The sequence below is a fragment of the Pteropus alecto genome, unplaced genomic scaffold, assembly GCF_000325575.1.
Source record: "Pteropus alecto unplaced genomic scaffold, ASM32557v1 scaffold150, whole genome shotgun sequence".
NCBI lineage: Eukaryota > Metazoa > Chordata > Mammalia > Chiroptera > Pteropodidae > Pteropus > Pteropus alecto.
In genome coordinates this window covers 1,399,119-1,418,499 of record NW_006429686.1, presented here as the reverse complement: position 1 = coordinate 1,418,499, position 19,381 = coordinate 1,399,119, and the positions used below count along the sequence as shown (strand labels likewise).

Sequence of the window (19,381 nt, the reverse complement as noted above, 5' to 3'; positions counted from 1 at the left end):
AGTTGAAGTTGGGTCAGCCGCAGCCGGTAGGCCGCCTCTTTGCGCTACATCTCCTGCTGCGCCCTGAGCTCCTTCAGGTTTGAGGCCAAGGCCTGCGCAGCTGACTTGTGCAGTTTGGAGAAGTCCTGGAGCCACTGCACCCTGCATGCGTGTAACTGACCTTGCCTGCGGGCAAAGCGCATGCCCAGGGCCAGGCTGCCCCAGGCACAGGCCTCTTTGGCCTCGCTAGGCATCGCGCTGTCCTCCAGGATGGCCCTGAGCTTGTCTTCTACCTCTGCCCAGGACAGGGATGTATTCTCGAGGTAGAACTCAGGGCCTTTCACATGCATGGCCATTTTCTCATTGATGAAATCCACCACCTTGCCGTGCTGGAACCCCCCAGAGGGATCCTCGGGTTTCAAGGCCATGATGGCAGAGGCCCTTAGGGGCTTGTCTGGCTGGCTCTGTAGGAATGAATCAGTGGTCCTCTCCGTCTCTCTTAGACCCACCTGTTTCCCTCAGTCTCCTCCCATTCACTTGCCCTCCCCTCCCCCACCTCAGACCCCCACCCAGTCTTAGAACCCCTCCCACCAGGCCGCCCCTCACCTGCTGGGGGCCAGAAGAGGTGCAGGCTGACCACACCCGCTGACCATGCCCACCTACCACACCCGCTGACCACGCCTGCCTACCACGCCCAAACAGACAGGGCACCTCTCTTCCTCCAAAAGCTCCGGGGGGAAAGGAAGGCTCCGGGCCAGCCCTCCAGGTTTTTACCCTGGGATGTTCCAACTTTTAGAGACAGCAGGGGAGGGTGGGAACGCACCAAGAAAGTTCTTATCCACTTCTCCCTGAAGACATAAGCGAACCCGCAACACTGTTGAAAGTCCTTTAAGGTGGAAAGAAACAGAAGTGGTTGGAAAAGACTTAGAACCCAGAATATGAAGCGTAATCAAGTATAAAACGTGTCACCACCCTGCCATAATGGTTTGTCCCACACCAGGGGCCCCTCCCCTCCTAGATATGAATGTTCTAGAAAAGGAGACAGTTCCAATCTCTCAGAGGCCTCTGGCGCCACCCTTGGCGGAAAGTACTGTAGCTTATTATAGACAGTTCTGAATTCTAATACAAGAGTCTAGTATACAAACTTTTCATTTTTCTCATTTAATTTATTTAAACTAAAAAATAAAAAAAAAATAGAAAACAGTTCACCCATTTCTACCCAACCCCCCACCCGCTGGCAACCACCAATCTGTTCTATGTATCTATGAGCTTGTTTCATATATGTTGCTATATATATTATATATATCAGTTTCCACATACAAGAGAGGTCCTACAGTATTTGTCATTCTCTGACTTATTTCTCTTAGCATAATGCCCTCTAGGTCCATCCAAGTTGCTGCAAATGCTTACATTTCATTTTTTATGGCTGAATAATATTCCATTGGGTATATCTGTCACTATTTATTCATCCATTGCTGTACACTTGGGTTTTTATATCTTGGCTATTGTAAATGATGCTACAGTGAACATATAGGTGTATATATCTTTTCAAGTTAGTGTTTTCGTTTTCTTCAGATAAATACCCTGAATTGGAATTGCTGGATCATATGGTTGTTAAAGAAAAAAAAAATATTCAACCTGGTAAATTTAAAGATCTAATTGGCTTTATTGAACAATTCGTGAATCAGGCAGTATGCCATCTAATAAATAGAGAGGTGCTCCTAGAAGTACAAAATAAAAGGTTTTTATAAGCATAAACTAGGCGGTACAAGAAAGTTATTAGCAAAAGAAAATAAATTATTGTTTCGGGCAAGGGCACCTTTCTTTGGGAGAATGACAGCAGAGATCTTATCAGGATGGTTATCTCATTAGTGTTGATTAGGAAGTTCCAGCCTGATTGGTTTAAGGTCATATATCTGGGAGGGACTGAGACTGCAATAAACTCTAGATTTGTTGTCCTATGGGCAAGCGACTCCACTTGGGCCTATTGTTTTATTATTAACATGGTAGTTCTATTGTTAATTTCTTGGTGAACTTTCCTACTGTTTTCTATAGTGTATGTACCAATTTACATTCCCACCAGCAGTGCACAAGGGTTGCCTCTTCTCCACATACTGACCAACTCATATTACTTCTCATCTTTTTGAGAATATCCATTCTAATGGGTGTGAGGTAATATCTCATTTTAGTTTTGATTTGCATTTCTCTGATGGTTAATGATGTAGAGCATCCTTTCATGTATCTGTTGGCCATCTATATGTGTTCTTTGGGAAAATATTTATTTAGATCCTCTGCCCATTGAATTACTTATTTTTGCAATTGAGTTATATAAATTCTTTATATATTTTGGCTATTAATCCTTTACCATATATATGATTTCATCAACAAAAGAAATGTCTAAAAACCTGTATAGAATTTTTATCAGAGTTTATTTGAGCCAAATCTGACAATATATGCTGTGGAGCAAGATTTCAAATGCTTCTAAGAATAATAGTTTGCAGTTTCTTTTATGAATTTGGAATTAAGGTGGGAACATAAGGAAGATTACTTGAAGGTTGGAGCAAGCAAGGCTGGGATCAGATTACAGGATAGTTGATATTATGTGCTCTATTGAGAGTGGTCATTTTTTAGAAGGAGGGGTCTGAAAAGAGTCATTTCAAAGGTGTGTTAACATAGATTCATAAGAACAATGGACAGGGCTTGCTTGAAAACCTTATACTAAAGAAGTTATAGGCCTGGGGCTTGACTACCCACCATGACCTTCCCAGTTAGGAATTTATGATTTATTACAACATCCCATTTTTTGTCCACAAATTTGCAAATATTTTTTCCATTCAGCAGGTTTCTTTTTCATTTTTTTGATGTTCCTTTGCTGTGCAGAAGTTTTATAGTTTCAAAAATACCCACTTGATTATTTTTTTCATTTGTTAATTTAGCTTTTGGTGTCAGATTTAAAAAATCATCATGAGACCTATGTTGAGGAGCTTACTGCCTGCATTCTTATAGGAGTTTTATGGTTTCATGTCTTACATAAAAATTATTAATACATTTTGAGTTAATTTTATTGTCTGGTGTAAGATAATGGTCTAGTTTTATTCTTTTGCATGCGATTGTTCAGATTTTTCAACATAATTTATTAAAGAGACTGTCCTTTTCCCATTGTATATTCTTGGCTCCTTTGTCATAAATTAACTGACCATATATGCATAGGTTATTTCCTGGGTTTCTATTCTGTTCCACTGATTTATGGTATTTGTTTTATATGCCAATAATATACTGTTTTGATCACTTCAGCTTTGTTGTATAGTTTGAAATCAGGGAGCATGATGCTTCCAGCTTTGTTCTTCTTTCTCATGGTTGCTTTGGCTATTCAGGGTCTTTTGTGGTTCCATATACATTTTAGATTTGTCTATTTCTGTGAGAAATGCCATTGGAATTTTGAGAAAGATTGCATTGGACCTACATATCGCTTTGGTACTATGGACAATTTAACAATATTGATTGTTCTAATCTGTGAGTACAAAATAGCTTTCCATTTATTTGTGTCTTCTTCAGTTTCTTTGATTAATGTCTAGTAGTTTTTAATATACAAGTTACAACCACAATGAGATATCACCTTATACCTGTCAAAATGGCAATCTTCAAGAAATCAACAAATAACAAGCGCTGGTGAAGATATAGAGAAAGGGAACTTTCATACACTATTGATGGGATTGTAAATTGGTGTAGCCACTATGGAAAACAGTATGGAGATTTCTCAAAAAAATTAGAAATAGAGCTGTTATACAATATCATTTTTACTTTCTTGGTTAAATTTATTCCTACATGTTTTAATTCTTTTTTAAGAAAAGAATTTCTCCCAGGCATGCAAAGACGATTCAGCATCCATAAATCAATGTGATGCATCATATTAACAAAATGAAAAATAAACATCATATGATCATCTCAGTAGATGCAGAAAATGCATTCGACAAATTATATATTATTTTATGATAAAAACTCTCAAAAAAGTGGGAATAGAAGGAACATACTTCAACATCTGGACAACTTGGGCTGAAAAAAAAAAAAGAAAGAAAGATAGTAATGGATTTGTGGAAGACTGTACTTTCCAAAGACAGTCACAATAGATAGTATCTCCCATCTTACATGTTCTTACAAAGTGACCTTGACATCCCTCCCATTGAGAGGTATAGTCTACATGCCCTCCCCTTGAATCCAGGCAGGCTTGTGATGCTATGTGACTTCTGAGGCTAGGTCATAAAAGTCAGGGTAGCTTCTACCTTAGTAGCTGGAGCATTTATGCCGGAGCCCTGAGCTACTATATAATCTGTCCAATCACCCCGAAATCATTAAGCTGTAAAGAAGCCCAAACTAGTCCAATCTGAGGGAATCGCATGGAGAAACCCTGAGATCAAAGAAGAAAGAATTATGATGCATCAGCTCCCAGTTGTTGAGACTCCCCACTGTTGCAGCCTCAGCCATCGTCTGACTACAACTGCATTTAGAGCCCCTGAGCCAAAATCACAGCTACATCCTTTCCAATTTCTGCAGAAATACTAAGACCTGCAGAAACACTGAAAAATAATTAAATGCCTGTTGTTGTAAGTGAAAAAAAAAACACATTTTTTTTCTCATGGTTAATTTATAAATGTTGGTGATGAGTTAATATTTCTATTGCTTCTTAGGAAAAAGAAACAATCAACTGGATTTTTAAAAGGTGGTTCTTTACTTTCTGCTGTCCTTTCCGGGGTATCAGTCATGGGCCTGTGCCTGCCCACAGGCACTGCTGTCCACCTGGTGTTAGTCAAAAAACAAGCAAAATATGATTAGGGTTTACAGTGTGGCAGGGCCTAGATGAGATATCAGATAAGTAGTGAATTTTGAAAAACATTACCATGGCTTGTTATTCAATTTTATATGGGAAATAGGTATGGGGAGGTGGAGTAGAGTATGATTTTTAAGGCCTCTTCCTTGAGTAACTAGGTGGTATGACTAGTAATTTCTCTAATCATGATAGATATTATAGGAGGAAGAACAAATTGTAGGGGAGGGATGATAAGTTCAGTTTGGGACTGATAAGTGCCTTTATGACAGTCATATGGAGTCATAGTTATATGGTCATACCCGGCTGTAGGAGAGAGGACAAAACTGGAGAAAAATATTATAAAGTTGGATGTTTTAAACATGTAGTTTTTTGTTGGAACCTAATGCTTGAACAAAATTTCTGGAGATGAAGGTGGGAAGGAGAGAAGACAGAAACAGACAAAACAAAAGAAGGAATCCTGAGACCTGGGGGGGAAATGGCCAACATTTTGGGGCTAGGTGGGGAAGAAAAGCCAGTATTGGAGTTATTAAGAGTGGTCAGAGAAGTAAACAGTCATAAGAGAGAGATATCTTAGAAAGACAGATTTAAAAGTCGGAGTTACACGTTTCAAATAATGCACAGAGGTCAGATAAGGTGAGAGTAAACAAGAGGTCATCATATTTGGCTAATAAGATATTCTTAGTGAGTCTAGTGATTGAAATTCAATAGAATGATGGGGCAGAAGCCAGATGATAGTGGATCATAAAGTGAAGTTAGATCAGCACAGAAATTTTGAATGTTGACAAATCTTTCAAGATCTCTGACAGTGACAGCTATGATGGGTAGACAAGGGTCAGAGAATAGATCATGGAGGCACATGGTATGACAGCTTAGTTGCTAAAACAATTAACGTAATTGTCAACACAAAGACAAGGGAAACTACTCTGGCATCAGCTATATGGAGAGGAAAGTAACCACATGTGAAGAAACCTCTGATTTTGAAGAATGTGCATTGTAACAGGCAATAAAGCAAAACTTTTGTAAATGCTATGAGAGTAATTGTGAAACAGCATATTGATAAGTGTAAAAATACTAGTGTGTTCTAAATAAACAGCAGTGAAGAAGAAAGAAATAGTTATTAGAGTTAGTGAAATTTTGGGGGAAAGTTCTTTCTGGGCGAGAGATTTGTTATTTTTCATAGAAACATCAGGGTTCTCCACAGAAAGCTCTTTGGTTATGGTATGATGTGTAGCAAATTGACTCTCTTAAAATTATCTTCAACCAAACAGTAAAGTAGGGATCACTCATTCCATGGTGGGCATGATGGGGATGTCAGGGAATCTTTTGAATTTACCTTGATTATTCCCTTTTCTTTGCTCACATCTTAGTTAATCATTGGCAGACAAATGTACAACTAGCTACTTGTACCCTTAAATGGCAGATTGCAATTGCTTACCTTGAGAATGGTGACTTGAACTTACCACTGGAAAGATCCATAATAGTAAACTATGAATGAATTATCATAATTATCATTTTTTTCTTGAAAAAGTTTCTGACTTTAATATTCAACCTGCAAATAAATTATCATTTGTTTTGAATTTGGGATGAAAGATATTTAGATTATAAAATTTTATCTTGAGTACATAGTTTTTAGAATACGTGTGTATGTATAATATTTCTACTGTAATCTGATCCATCGACTACTCTTTTTTAAACAACAACAAAACAAAACATCTTGATTTACTTGATAGTTTAGCCTGGGATCAATGAATAATGTTAAAGGGGTTAATTTTTATTGAGCACTTACTACATCCTAGGTACTGTGCTAAGTGCTTTAAATGAACTATCTCACTATTGGGAGATAATTCTCCATGGGTTTCTTATATCTCTGCATGTCCCAGATTATCTTTTCAAGGACGTGTGTATAGAGAATATTAGAAGCTAGAAATACATTCTCCCACCAGAGCAAAGAGCAGGTTTGCCTACAACCTTAGAAAATAGAGATAGTGTCTCCCTCTGGAGCAAAGGGCTGGCATGCTAATGACCCCATTATTAGAAGATTTCTGTTTCCTAAACTTGGGATTCCTTTCCTATAATGAAACCCACTGCTTGTACAGGTATTGTCTGGACCTCTTTGTATTGAACTATGGGAATTGGGTTTGGGAAAGCAACACAAATGCTGATACTCTGGCTACTTCCATCGCTGTGAATAATTTACTGCCAACTATTTATGACCCAGGAGTGTCTCATCTTCTACCAATACGCATGAAACTGGCAGGCTAATGTACTAGCTTGCAAGTATGGTAAAATCTCAGACCTTTCACAGTTTTTAAAACTTATGTAATACAACAACCTTATAAGGATAACTCTTTTGTTATTCTTATTCCATATGTGCAAGAAATACACCTCAGCGACCTGTCCAAAGATCCATAGTTAGGACATAATAGAGCTGAGATTTTAACCTAAGACTCTCTGACTCCAGAGGCCACATTCTCAAGCAGTGAGCTACTCAAGTCCAGTTCAGTTAAAGCTCCTGGGTTGACCTTTTCTCTGACTGTATCATGAACCATAAAGAAATTATGTTTGGATAATCCTGGGTTGGAGATTATCAGTTTCATACCAAAGGCTATGTATTCCTGGCAGCAGAAGAGAAAAACAGTTATTTGTTTTCTGCTCATACCTCCAATAAACCTTATTAACTGGATTTCTGCCGAATGGGAAAAAATGTACATAAAGTCAAAACCATTTATATTGACATTATTATAGACTAGAGATATCATCCATGAACAATGACATTCTTTGTTAAAAATAAACCAAAAAAAAAACAAAACAAACAAAAACATTCCCCAAAACCCTGAACTATTCACAACTCTAAATAAGACTATTAAAGACTAAAATATGCAAAAGAAAATTTTTCAAAAGATTCTTTGTTCCCTCAACTTATTATAGCACAGATTTTTTAATGATTGTATTGTTTACATCTGTTTTTCAATATATATAAGTCACATGACATACAGCAAGTGCTCAATTAGTGTCATTTGAATGCATCTAAAAGGACGTGGCTCTTCATAAAATTATATTAGGAAATTTGTCAGAGGTTTGGCCCTCTGGTGTTTTTCTTAAGACTATTTTGTTTTTGAGAAGATTTAGGTTTCTAGCAAAATTGAGAGGAAGATACAGAGATTTCCCATATACCCTCTGCCCCCACACATGCATACCCTATTATCAAGATACCCCACCAGAATGGAACATTTGTTAAAGTTGATTAACCTACATTGATACATCATTATCACTGAACGTCTGTAGTTTTCATTGTAGATCACTCTTGCTATTGTACATACTATGCATTTGGATAAATGTATAATGACATGTATCCACCATTATCGTATCATACAGAGTATTTTCACTGCCCTAAAAATCCTCTGTGCTCCAACTATTCATCCCTGCCTCAACCCCTCAGCAACCACTGATCATTTTGCTATCTCCATAGTTTTGCCTTTTCCAGAATTTTATATAACTGGAATCCTATAGCATGTAGCCTTTTCAGATTGGTTTTCACATATTATGCATTTAAGGTTTTGCCATATATTTTTCTTACTTTTTAGCTCATTTTGTTTTTCATTTTGAACTCAGTTCTTTTTAGTGCTTAATAATATTCTATGGTCTTGATGTACCACAATTTATTTATCCATTCACTCACTGAATTACATCTTGGTTGCTTCCAGATTTTGATAATAATGAGCATAGCCACCATAAATATCTGCATGCAGCTTTTTATGTGGACATAATTCAAGCTCAATCATATGGTAAAAGTATGTTTAGTTTTGTAAGAAACTGCCAATCTGTCTTCTAAAGTGGCTGTACCATTTTGCATTTTTATCAATAATGAAGGAGAGTTCCCTTTGTTCCACATCCTCACCAGCATTTGCTCTCAGTGTTCTGGATTTTGGACATTCTCATAAGTGTGAATTATTATCTCATTGTTGTTTTATTTTGCATTTCCCTGATGACGTATGATATACATCTTTTCAAATGTTTATTTGTAGACTGTTTGATTTCTTGTTGTTAAGTTTTAAGAGTCTTTTTTTCTGTGTATTTTGGATAATAGTCCTTTATCAGGACTATTGTGTCTTCTACAATCATTTTCTCCCAGTCTGTGGCTCGTCTTCTAATTCTCTTGACATTGTCTTTTGTTGAGCAGAAGTTGTTAATTTTTGTGAAGTCCAGCTTATCAATTATTTATTTCATGAATTGTGCCTTTGTTATTTTAATTTAAAAATTATTACCATATCCAAGATCATGTAGGTTTTTCTCTTATGTTGTCTTCTAGGAGTTTTATAGTTTTGCATTTTACATTTAGGTCTGTGATCCATTTTGAGATACTTTTTGTGGTGGGTATAAGATATGTGACTGGATTCATTTCTTTGCTTGTGATTCAGTTGTTTCAGCATCATTTGTTGAAAAGACGTTCTTTGCTCCATGGTCCTGACTTTGCTTCTCTGTTAAAGATCAGTTGACTTTATTTATTATTTATTTTTATTTTTCAATTAGAGTTGACTTTCAATATTATATTGGTTTCAGGTATACAGCATAGTAGTTATACATTTATATATTTTACAAAGTGATCCCCTGATTAGTCTAGTACCCACCACTATACATAGTTATTACAATATTATTAAATATATTCCCTATGCTGTACTTCACATCCCCATGACTATTTCGTAACTATAAATCTGTACTCTCCATTGACTATATTTATGTGGGTCTATTTTGAGACTCAATATTCTGTTCTGTTGATCTATTTGTCTACTCTTTTGCCAGCCAATACTACATTGTTTTGATAACAACCTGAAGTCAGGTAGTGTCAGTCTTCAATTTTTTTCGCAGTTTTAAAATTATCCTTATATAGATCTTGTAAATATTTTGTTAGATATCTAAGTATTTCATTTTGGAAGTTTCTAATGTAAATGGTATTGTGTTTTTAATATCAAATTGAAAACTGTTCATTGCTGGCATATAGGAAGTCAATTGACTTTTGTGTATTAACTCTATGTCTCAAACCTTGCTAAAATTGCTTATTAGTTCCAGGTTTGTTTGGTTTCTTTTGGTCAATTCTTTCAATTTTTCTACATAGACAATCAAGTAATCTGTGAGCAAAGATGGTTTTATTTTTTCTGAATCTGTATTTCTTTTCCTTCTTTTGTCTATTACATTAGCTAGTACTTTCAGTATGATGTTGAAAAGGAGTGATGAGAGGGGATATTCTTTCCTTATTCCTGATCCTATTGGGAAGGTGTCTAGTTCCTCACCACTAAGTATGATGTTAGCTATAGGCTTTTCATAGATACTCTTTACCAGGTTGAGGAATTTCCCCTCTACTGCTAGTTTACTGAGAGTTTGTATCATGAATGGGTGTTGGATTTTGTCAAATGCTTTTTCTGCATCTACTGATATGATCATGTATTTTTTCTATTTTAGCCTATTGACGTGATGGATTGTATTAATTGATTTTCAAATCTTCAATTAGCCTTCCATATTTGGGATAAATCCCACTTTGTTGTCATATATAATTCTTTTTATACATTACAAGATGTAATTTGCTACTATTTTGTTGGGGATTTTGCATTTATGTTCATGAGAGATATTAGTCTATAGTTTGTTTTTCTTTATGTATAATGTCTTTGGTTTCATTATTAAGGTAATGCTTCATAGAATAAGTTAGGAAGTATTCCGTCTACTTCTATCTTCTGAAAGACATTGTAGAGAATTGATATAATTCTTCCTCGAATATTTGATAGAATCCGTCAGTGAATCCATTTGGGTCTGGTGCTTTCCATTTTGGAAGGTTAATTATTGACTCAATTTCTTTAATGCCCATAGGCCTATTCATATTGTCCCTTCTCATGTGAGTTTTGGCAGATTGTGCATTTTAAGGCATTGGTCCGTTTCACTTAGGTTATCAAATTGTAGACATAGAGTTGTTCATAGTATTCCTTTATTAACTTTTTAATATCCATGTGACCTGTAGTAATGTTCCTCTTTTATTTCTGATATTACTAATTTGTGACTTCTTTCTTTTTTTCTCCTCTTGGTCTTTAAAATTATTAACACTGCATGTTTTTAGTTTTATGTACTTACTTCTGCACTTGCCTGAAAGTCTTCTTTCCAACAAGATCGAAGATATTTTTCAATAAAATTTTCTTATTTTTGTAATGATTCTCAAGAAATGGAATTCATCAAAGGGCCCGAGATCCTGTTTGTTTATTCATTCGTTACCCTTCCTTGAATTCACTATATTATCAGTTCATAGTTCTTATGTTTTAAGGAGGACAATATCATCCAAGGATGGTAGATTGATTGATAGTTATGCATAGTCAATGCATATTTCAAAAACGTCAGAAATCAAAATGTTTTAGTTTACTGATTGTTAGATAGTTCTGAAATTTGCAAAAAAAAAAAGTATTTTGAAGTAAGGATAAGACAAAGCAACCATTTAAGAGTTTCAAATATATCCCAAGGCATTTTATCCGGATTTCTGCTTTTAGATATGAAAAGTTTCCTAATTTATTTAGTTTCTTTTCAATAGGTAAACTCTGGCAATATAACAAATTCACATGAACTCAAATTCTGAAATGAAACTTTATATTTTATTTTATTTTTTGTATGAATTTTAAGAACATAAATTACCTCAAAGACTTGAAAACCCATATCCAAAAGGATATTTGCACATTAATGTTCATAGCAGCATTATTCACAGTAGCGAGGACATAGAAGCAACCGAAGTGTCCTACGATAGATGATTGGATAAAGAAGTTGTGGTACATATATACAATGGACTCTTACTCAGCCATAAGAAGTGATGAAATACTGCCATTTGCAACAACATGGATGGATCTCGAGATAATCATGCTAAGCGAAATAAGCCAGACAGAAAAAGTTGAAAATCACACGATATTACTTATATGTGGTACATAAACCTAAAAGCAACAAATGAGCAGGACAAACAAACAGAAACTCATGGACATGGACTATAGACTAGTAGTTAACAGAGGGTAGGTGGTGATGGAGGAGAACGGAGGTAGATGGGGTAAAGGGAGTCAAATATAGGGAGTTTTGGGGAGGGTGAAGTGGGTAAAGGGGATCAAATACATGGTAGCTGAAGGAAACTGGACTTTGGGTGGTAAACACACAATAGAATGTACAGATGTTAAATTATAATGTACACCTGAAAATTATGTAATTGTATTAATCAATGTTACCCAATAAATGTAATAGAAACCTTATATTTTAGAGTATAAGCCTGTTTCATAAATGGGAGTTAGTAAGGGGCATCTGGATTTTTCATGTATGTTTTAAATCCTGGGTCTTGCTTTTCCCTGCAGGGAACCCAAGTTTGGTCAACATTTTCCTGTAGAAATACTTTTTGGAAAAAGTATAATTTATGACCTAAAGTATATTAAATTTTTGAAAGAAAGTGAAGTTTACTCATAAACTGGTAAATTCTTCTGTGCTGTGCACATTAATAACATCATTCTTTAAATGTTATGCACATCTGTATGCATCTCTTTGAGCTTCTCCAAGTTGGTATGGATAACCAAGAGTATATTTGGCTGTTAACCCATTTTGACATCAAGTTCTGAGAGTAGCCAGGGGTTAAGAGCTAAAAACTTGGTTTTCATCCACTGACCAGCTATATGAGCTTGACTACATTATTTGTCCTCTCTGTGTTTACATTTTACTCCTCTGAAAAATGTCAATGATATTTACCGGCACATTTTCCTGATTATTAGCAGAATTAAGTAAAATAAGATATATGGAAGTTCTTGAAAGATTACAAATGCATGCAAATGTATAAAGCATTGCTGCAATTTCACTGCAGAGGACCTCTGCTCATATTGAGCCTAAATGTGCTCCTTGTCCTCAGGATGTGAGGGGAGGACAGAAAGAAGTACAAACTTCATTCTTGCAAACTCATCAGTTGGCCTCCTCAAACTTGCACAGCTCTAATTGTGCCTAATGAAAGAAAGGTAATATTTTAGGTCTCTGTTGCAGAAAACATTTTAAATAGAACTGGCCTGGAGGCATTTTTCAAAACAAAATCTAAATAATGGAAGATTGTTAGTGGGAACTGTGACAGGGCTAGATTACACAATTAATAAAGATCAACCTGAGTCTCAGACTGACAGGCAGCCTTGACTATACCTTCCCCAGGTCAGTGACAGAGACAGCAGGACTCATAGTAGGCCTTGTCTCCGACTTCCAGAGAATTTGGTCATTATCAAGGACTTCATATTAGGGCTTCTTCATAGGTTAACAAATAATTTGTCAGCAAGTGACCAGAGCAAGAGCAAGTTCATGCAGGTCCCTGGCCTAAGCTTGTCTGTTGATAAAGATTAGAGAAGACTGAAACCCAACCTTTTCCCTCCTTCAACCCATCAACCATCCCCAGAGTGGTTTCCCTGTTCTTATCCCCATCCCAAATTAATGAAGGTGCTGATGGCATGGCCTACAGAGTTTAAACTTTGAAGTGGTTGGGGAAGAAACACATAGGAATATCTCTTGTCTTTTGTCCCTGGAAACCCTGCCTGAAAGTCTGGGCTTTATTATAGAAGCCATTCGTCTAAGAAACACCTGGAAGTCTTAGTGAAATTCTTACTAACAATTTGACTTCCAAAGTTCTAGCATTTGCCTAGTAGCATTTGCCTACTCATAGTACCCAGAAGTTCTTTCCTGTTTTAGCTGCTTTCATGTGATTCACATCTTTATGTGTCTAGGTCAGTATATCTCTTTGATCATTTAAGACCTTCATGGTCCTCTGGTACTAGGCCTGTTGCCCAACTGACCTCTTACAGACACTTTCCTATCAAGTAGCTGTCTTAACTCAGTGGCATATCTTAATTAATTGGTGCTAGTATATCATTTTTATTATATTGATTATTGTTCATAATTATATAACACATACGATTTATGATTATTTTTTGTTAAAATATGCATAACAACTAATCCTTGCAGTAATAACGATTCTAACTACAATTTAGTAAATACTATGTATCAGATGCTGTATTATACACATTATTTTTATAGTTACAAAGACCTGAAGAGGTCAGGTATTGTAATCATTCCAACTGAAAATGATAAACCTATTTTTGCTCATGGTTGTATAATTAAAGGAACATCTTCCTTCAACTTCCAATGGAACTACCAAAAAGGACTTCTTATCTCCATTTTTCACCTGAGGAAACTGAGTCTGAGAGATGTTACATAACTTACGCATTGAACTCAGTGGATCTTAGTTCAGATCTGGTGCTTTGTTAAGAAACCACTGCATTATATTGATCACTTATTTAGTCTACTTTGTTTTCTACCAAGAGTTAAATACATATGGGATAGTGAGCTCCTTTTAGGGCATTGAGTGTTCTACTTCAATCGCTGAGATGACTGGTCAACAGCTCTCTTTAGCTGGGGTTATAACATAATAATGGGTAGATATTTCACAAGTCTCTTTCACCTATATGGATGAACACCATGGAGCAGATATGATCAATGTCTTTCACATTAAGAACTGTTCAGAACACTGCACACCTAGCAGAGGTGATTCTCTTTTTTCTCTCTTCAATATATTTAAAAGGCTGTATATTTATGTTACCTCAATCCTCTGTACCCACCTTAGCCCTATTTGTCTCCCACATGTAGTCAGTATATTCTTTTCTTTACTAGTATGCTGATGCACAAAGACTTGGCTAATCCTTATCCTTGAGGTACCAAAATACCTGCAAAATTATTCTAAGTCATATTTAAAAAAGGAATGCGATATTTCACCAGCCATATACCTGAATCTGTAGAATGGGGAGAGATGTCAGTACTATATGGGGTTGAGGCAAAAGTAGAGCAGAGAGGACATGTCTCTTGAATACATACCTTTTGATGTCCACTCATTTATTAACTAACATTTACTGAATTTGAGTACCTATTATCTATTCATTTAGATCTCAGGGATAGAATGATGAACAAGAGCAACAAATTCTTTTCTTACATTTACCAAATAAAGAAATGATAAAAGATCAGAGAGAAGAGCAGATATAAAAAGTTCATGGATTGAATAGGCTTAAAGTATTCAAGGAACAGAGAAAATGCCATTGTGACTGCACCCTAATGAGTAAAGGACACAGCATTATGATAGGCCAGATCATGCAGGGCCTTAGAGGAAGTAAGAAGACATGAAAATGTTTATTACTGAAGTAAAGTGGGGTCAAGAAGAGCCAAATTGATTAAACTAAACTTTACCTTCTTGCCTGAGACTTAAAAAAAAAAAATGTTGGTGCCTTTAGCTTTATGGCTTTTAAAGAGGTTGTCAAACATACAAGAGAATGAAATATTTTTACATTTAATCCTCAGTAGGCATATCTTATGCCTTTTGGGTTTTAGGATCCTACATTGAGGAAGAGAGAAAAGCAATAGCTCATGATCTACACTATATAATGGGGTTGCATCTGAACATCAGAATGCGAGTACTTTGATAGCATCCTTCTCAGATGACATAGGCATGGGCATAGTCAGAAGTACTTGCCAGTAATTAACTTTACTAGAAAGCCAGTATCAGTCATTTTGATTATATTAGTTTACAAACCCAGTGGGCAACAGCAATCTGTACTTCTGTGTTTTGTATATCTAGCATCTTGAGAAATTTCAATGAGTACTAAGTAGTATGACTACTAACAATGCTTTGAGGCAATCTTAAAATTGTTGGTTAGTATGCTAATCTCATCTGTCAGGATTGCTATCACTTGATTACAAAAACACTTGGTTTTAAAGTATTCTTGGCACTTTATATTTTTAACAGCAGCTATCTGTTGGTTTTTAGACAGATATGGGTCTGAAATGTCCTTCCAAAAGATTTCTAGCTGACCCTCTTCTAAGCCTTACCAGGTTGCTTCTGATCTCTTCCTCACACTTTTTCAGTTTTCTTCTGTGTGGCTGACATCTTCAGGAGTTCAGGTAAAGTTCAGGTAGGGGAAGTTCATGGGGTTTACATAGAAAAATGAAGGCAATATTGTATTCCATAAATACCCTATATAATGAGTTAGCCAGTTAATGGCCAATTTCTAAAGTGACCTTATGGTAAAATTCAGTGTTGAAACTCCTTTATAGTGCTAGTGTTGGTGGATTAATCCTGACTGACTACACTCTACTAGGATTTCTTCTTTGTAAGAACCCAGAATTTGACCTCTGACGTATCTCAGTGAATACCTTAAAAAGTTATATAAGTTAACAGGTATCTTTTGTATGTTGGCTTTTGGTATATACCTTGTATAAGAAAATGTTGGCTTAGAAACCAATGGCAAGATTAAACAACTTTGGAATACCTGGCAATGGACTGGCCATAGGGGCAGAACAGAAATAGCTATACCTCTAGTTATAGACTTTCTCACCAGTTTTCACTATCAGACTTTCAACATACAAATATTTATCACTGGGAAAGAAGTCTAACCACCTTATAGTTCAGAAGATGGGCATAGTTGTTCTATGTAGCTATCTCATGATCAGAAATGTCCACATTAGCATTTTGTTTCATATCTTCCTGTCAACTGAAGTAGAAAACTATTCTGTGTTGTTTTCATGTTGTTTCTGATTTCTAGGCAAGGTCCTAAATGGAAAAGTCAATACTTTTGAAATATGTAGAGTACATACAAGTTGTAAATACCTGATAAAGCCATTTTGCTATTTCTCTGTTCCTACAGAAACTCAACATATTGCATGAAGGTTTCAATGTCCTTGACTGTTGCAGAGAATGAATCAGGCCTGTGCTACAATAGCAGGATCCGCTATTTAGAAAAATCTGAAGTCACTAAAAGAAAAGAGATCTCCTGCCCAGATATGGATGACTTTAAAAAGTCTGATCGGGAGCCTGATGTTGTGTGGTATAAGGTAACTCAGCATGGTGTTAAATGATTTTTTTTTTTTTACCTTTAGTCAATAGTTGGTGTGGGGATAGGAAAAGGGAGAGGTTTTATTTCTCGTTTTTGGTATTAGATATTTCACTAAGAATCACCAGATCCACAGCTACATAATTCAGAGCTATGACTCCTATATATCACTGGTTTTCATGCACTTCTATCAGCAGGTGTTAGAAGCAATCCCACCTTCTCCAACTGCTAAAAATAAGTAAAATCTTCCTCCTCTCCAACTCATTAGGGCAAATGGAAAGAAGAGTGAAGATTTAAGAAAGAAACTATTTGAAGAATATAGAAATGTTATTTACTAGTAGGAAAAAAAGGCCCATCATTTCAAGTAATAGTACTTACAAATAGTACTTACAAATAGTACACTGTTATGGTCTACATTGTAAGAACCTCTGCAGTCAAGGCAGAGGAGAGAAATGGGTCCAGTGTAGGATGTGTGAATACCAGAAATAACATGTTTAGCTAGAAATGAACCACATTCAAAGGTTGAACATAAAGTTTAAGCAACTATTTACAGAGGTGTGGTTAAGGTTCAGAAACTCAACAAGGGAAGAAGCTGTAAATTACCACTTGTAGGCCTACAGTGGCAAGGGGAAGTAGCAGTGTCACTGGAACCCAACAAGAGCAGTGCATGCCTGTCAAGAGCTGTGGCCTTAGTGGAACATATGAACTGTGGCAGAGAGAGTGGAAAAGATAAATACCCTAATCCTTCTTAACTCTTGCCTTCTGATTTCCCACTAGTACTTCCCTATCTCCCACATGTAGACTCAAACAGAAGTCAGAGGACAAAACCAAGAGATAGAATCAATAGTCTTCAGCTTCCCTGAGTGTAGCATAGGGCAGAGAAGGGCAGAGAATGGACCTAGGGGAGGAGGTAGAGAAATAACTACACAACCTTTCAGCTATGATATTCTGGCTGCTAGCCTGGGGCACTGTGGTACTATAACGGGACTGAGTACCCTCTGTCAGTCTGAGCCACAGTGGTTGAGACATGGTAGAGTTTTAAATGTGTTGGCCAGAGATGACCAAGGAGGTTTTCTGCACAGGTGCTGTGCACACAGTTGAAACCAAACACACACTAAAGATGGAACAAGTTGTTTCTACAAGATCTGACAGAATTTCAGTTCCCAGGGAGGCCTAAACTCTAACTCCTATGACTGCCATATGGTTTTACATTTGGAAGCCTCTCCATCTTCACACCTGGAGAACTCACCAATAGACACCAAGAGCATGTCCTAAACTAGGACCTCAAGTCTCTATGCAAAGTATCCTCTCCCCTTTTCTTTCCTTAAAGAAGACAATATTCTAATAGATAAAAAGGAACATGATATCCATTACACATAAATATAGAATATTCATAATTTGGTGGGACTCTTCATGCTATCATCAGCCTTGTTAGTGTTTATTAAGCATTTGTTATGTGCCATTCACTGTGCTAAGCTTGGTCACTACATTATCTCATTTAAATCTCAGTGCAACTCTGTGTGGTGGGCACAGTTACCCTCATTTAATACAGGGGAAAAAAATCGAGGCCTAGAGGGATGTAGAAATTTGTTGTTAGTTACTCAGCTAACAAAGCCTGGTTTTGTATTTAAGCAGTGACTCCAGAGTCCCTTTTCTTGCTCACTACTCTCTCCTGAAATGGGCCTTGATCACAGCACTTCTCTAAGATGCAGCACTGGTGCTGAGGAGCCCACCACAATACAGAGTAAGATGGTTTTATTTCAATTTTATAGTTGAAGAAGGGCGGTTGACCAGCTCAAAAATTAGCAGCTAGGAGTAAAACCCAGGTCATCAGCATTTTCTAACAATATTCATTCTACTACCTCATCTTTTTATCTTTCTACTAAATTTTTTCTTCCCCTTTCTTCATATTTGTAGACATCACTATTGTCATTGTTTACCAAGGCAATTTATTCACTGGGCAATGCTGACCCTCCATCTCTCTTAGAAATGGACTGACAATGGTGATGCCTGGATTATACCATTTAATATTTCTACAACATTTTACAATTAATAAATAATCATAATAAAAGCTAAAATTTATTGAGTATTTACTATAAGCCCAGCTCTGTTTTAAGTACTTTTGATGGATTAACTCAATCTCAAGAACTACTATATGAGGTAGGTATTATTATTATCTCCATTTTATAGAAGAAGTGACTAGAGACTCAGAGAAATTAAGTGACTAACAAAAGTCACACAGCAGTTTTTGACTTGTCATTTGGCTACTGGGCTCATCCTCTTAGCCACTAGACTATATCAATGGATCAGGATGAAAAACTAGAACCCAAAGTTAAAGAGTCCCTGAACCTCCCAGATGTGTTGTTAACTCTGTTTCTCATACAAGGTTTCAAGTAAATCTTTGATAAAAAAAAAAAGGAAGAAGAAGAAGAAAGAAGAAGAGAAAAGAAGAAGATAACTTACACCATAAGTTACACATAAATCAACTTGATCTTGATTAATGACTTAAATGTAAGATCCAAAATCATAAAACTCCTAGAATATAGGAGAAAAGTCTTCTTGATATTTATCTTGGCAATAATTTCTTGGATATGACACCAAAAGCATAGGCAACAAAAACCAAAATAGATAAGTGGGACTCATCAAATAAAAAGCTTCTGGATAGCAACAACAC

The 19,381-nt window shown here is 36.3% G+C and overlaps 1 protein-coding gene across 1 annotated transcript in view; it reads left to right on the top strand.

Annotated features, from left to right (window-relative positions):
• IL1RAPL2 (interleukin 1 receptor accessory protein like 2) overlaps positions 1-19,381 on the top strand; it is a 608,417-nt gene that overhangs the window by 16,813 nt on the left and 572,223 nt on the right. Inside the window, exon 2 of the mRNA XM_015597835.1 lies at positions 16,522-16,708. Coding sequence (XP_015453321.1) covers positions 16,522-16,708 — 187 coding nt within the window. The remainder of the gene's footprint in view (positions 1-16,521; positions 16,709-19,381) is intronic.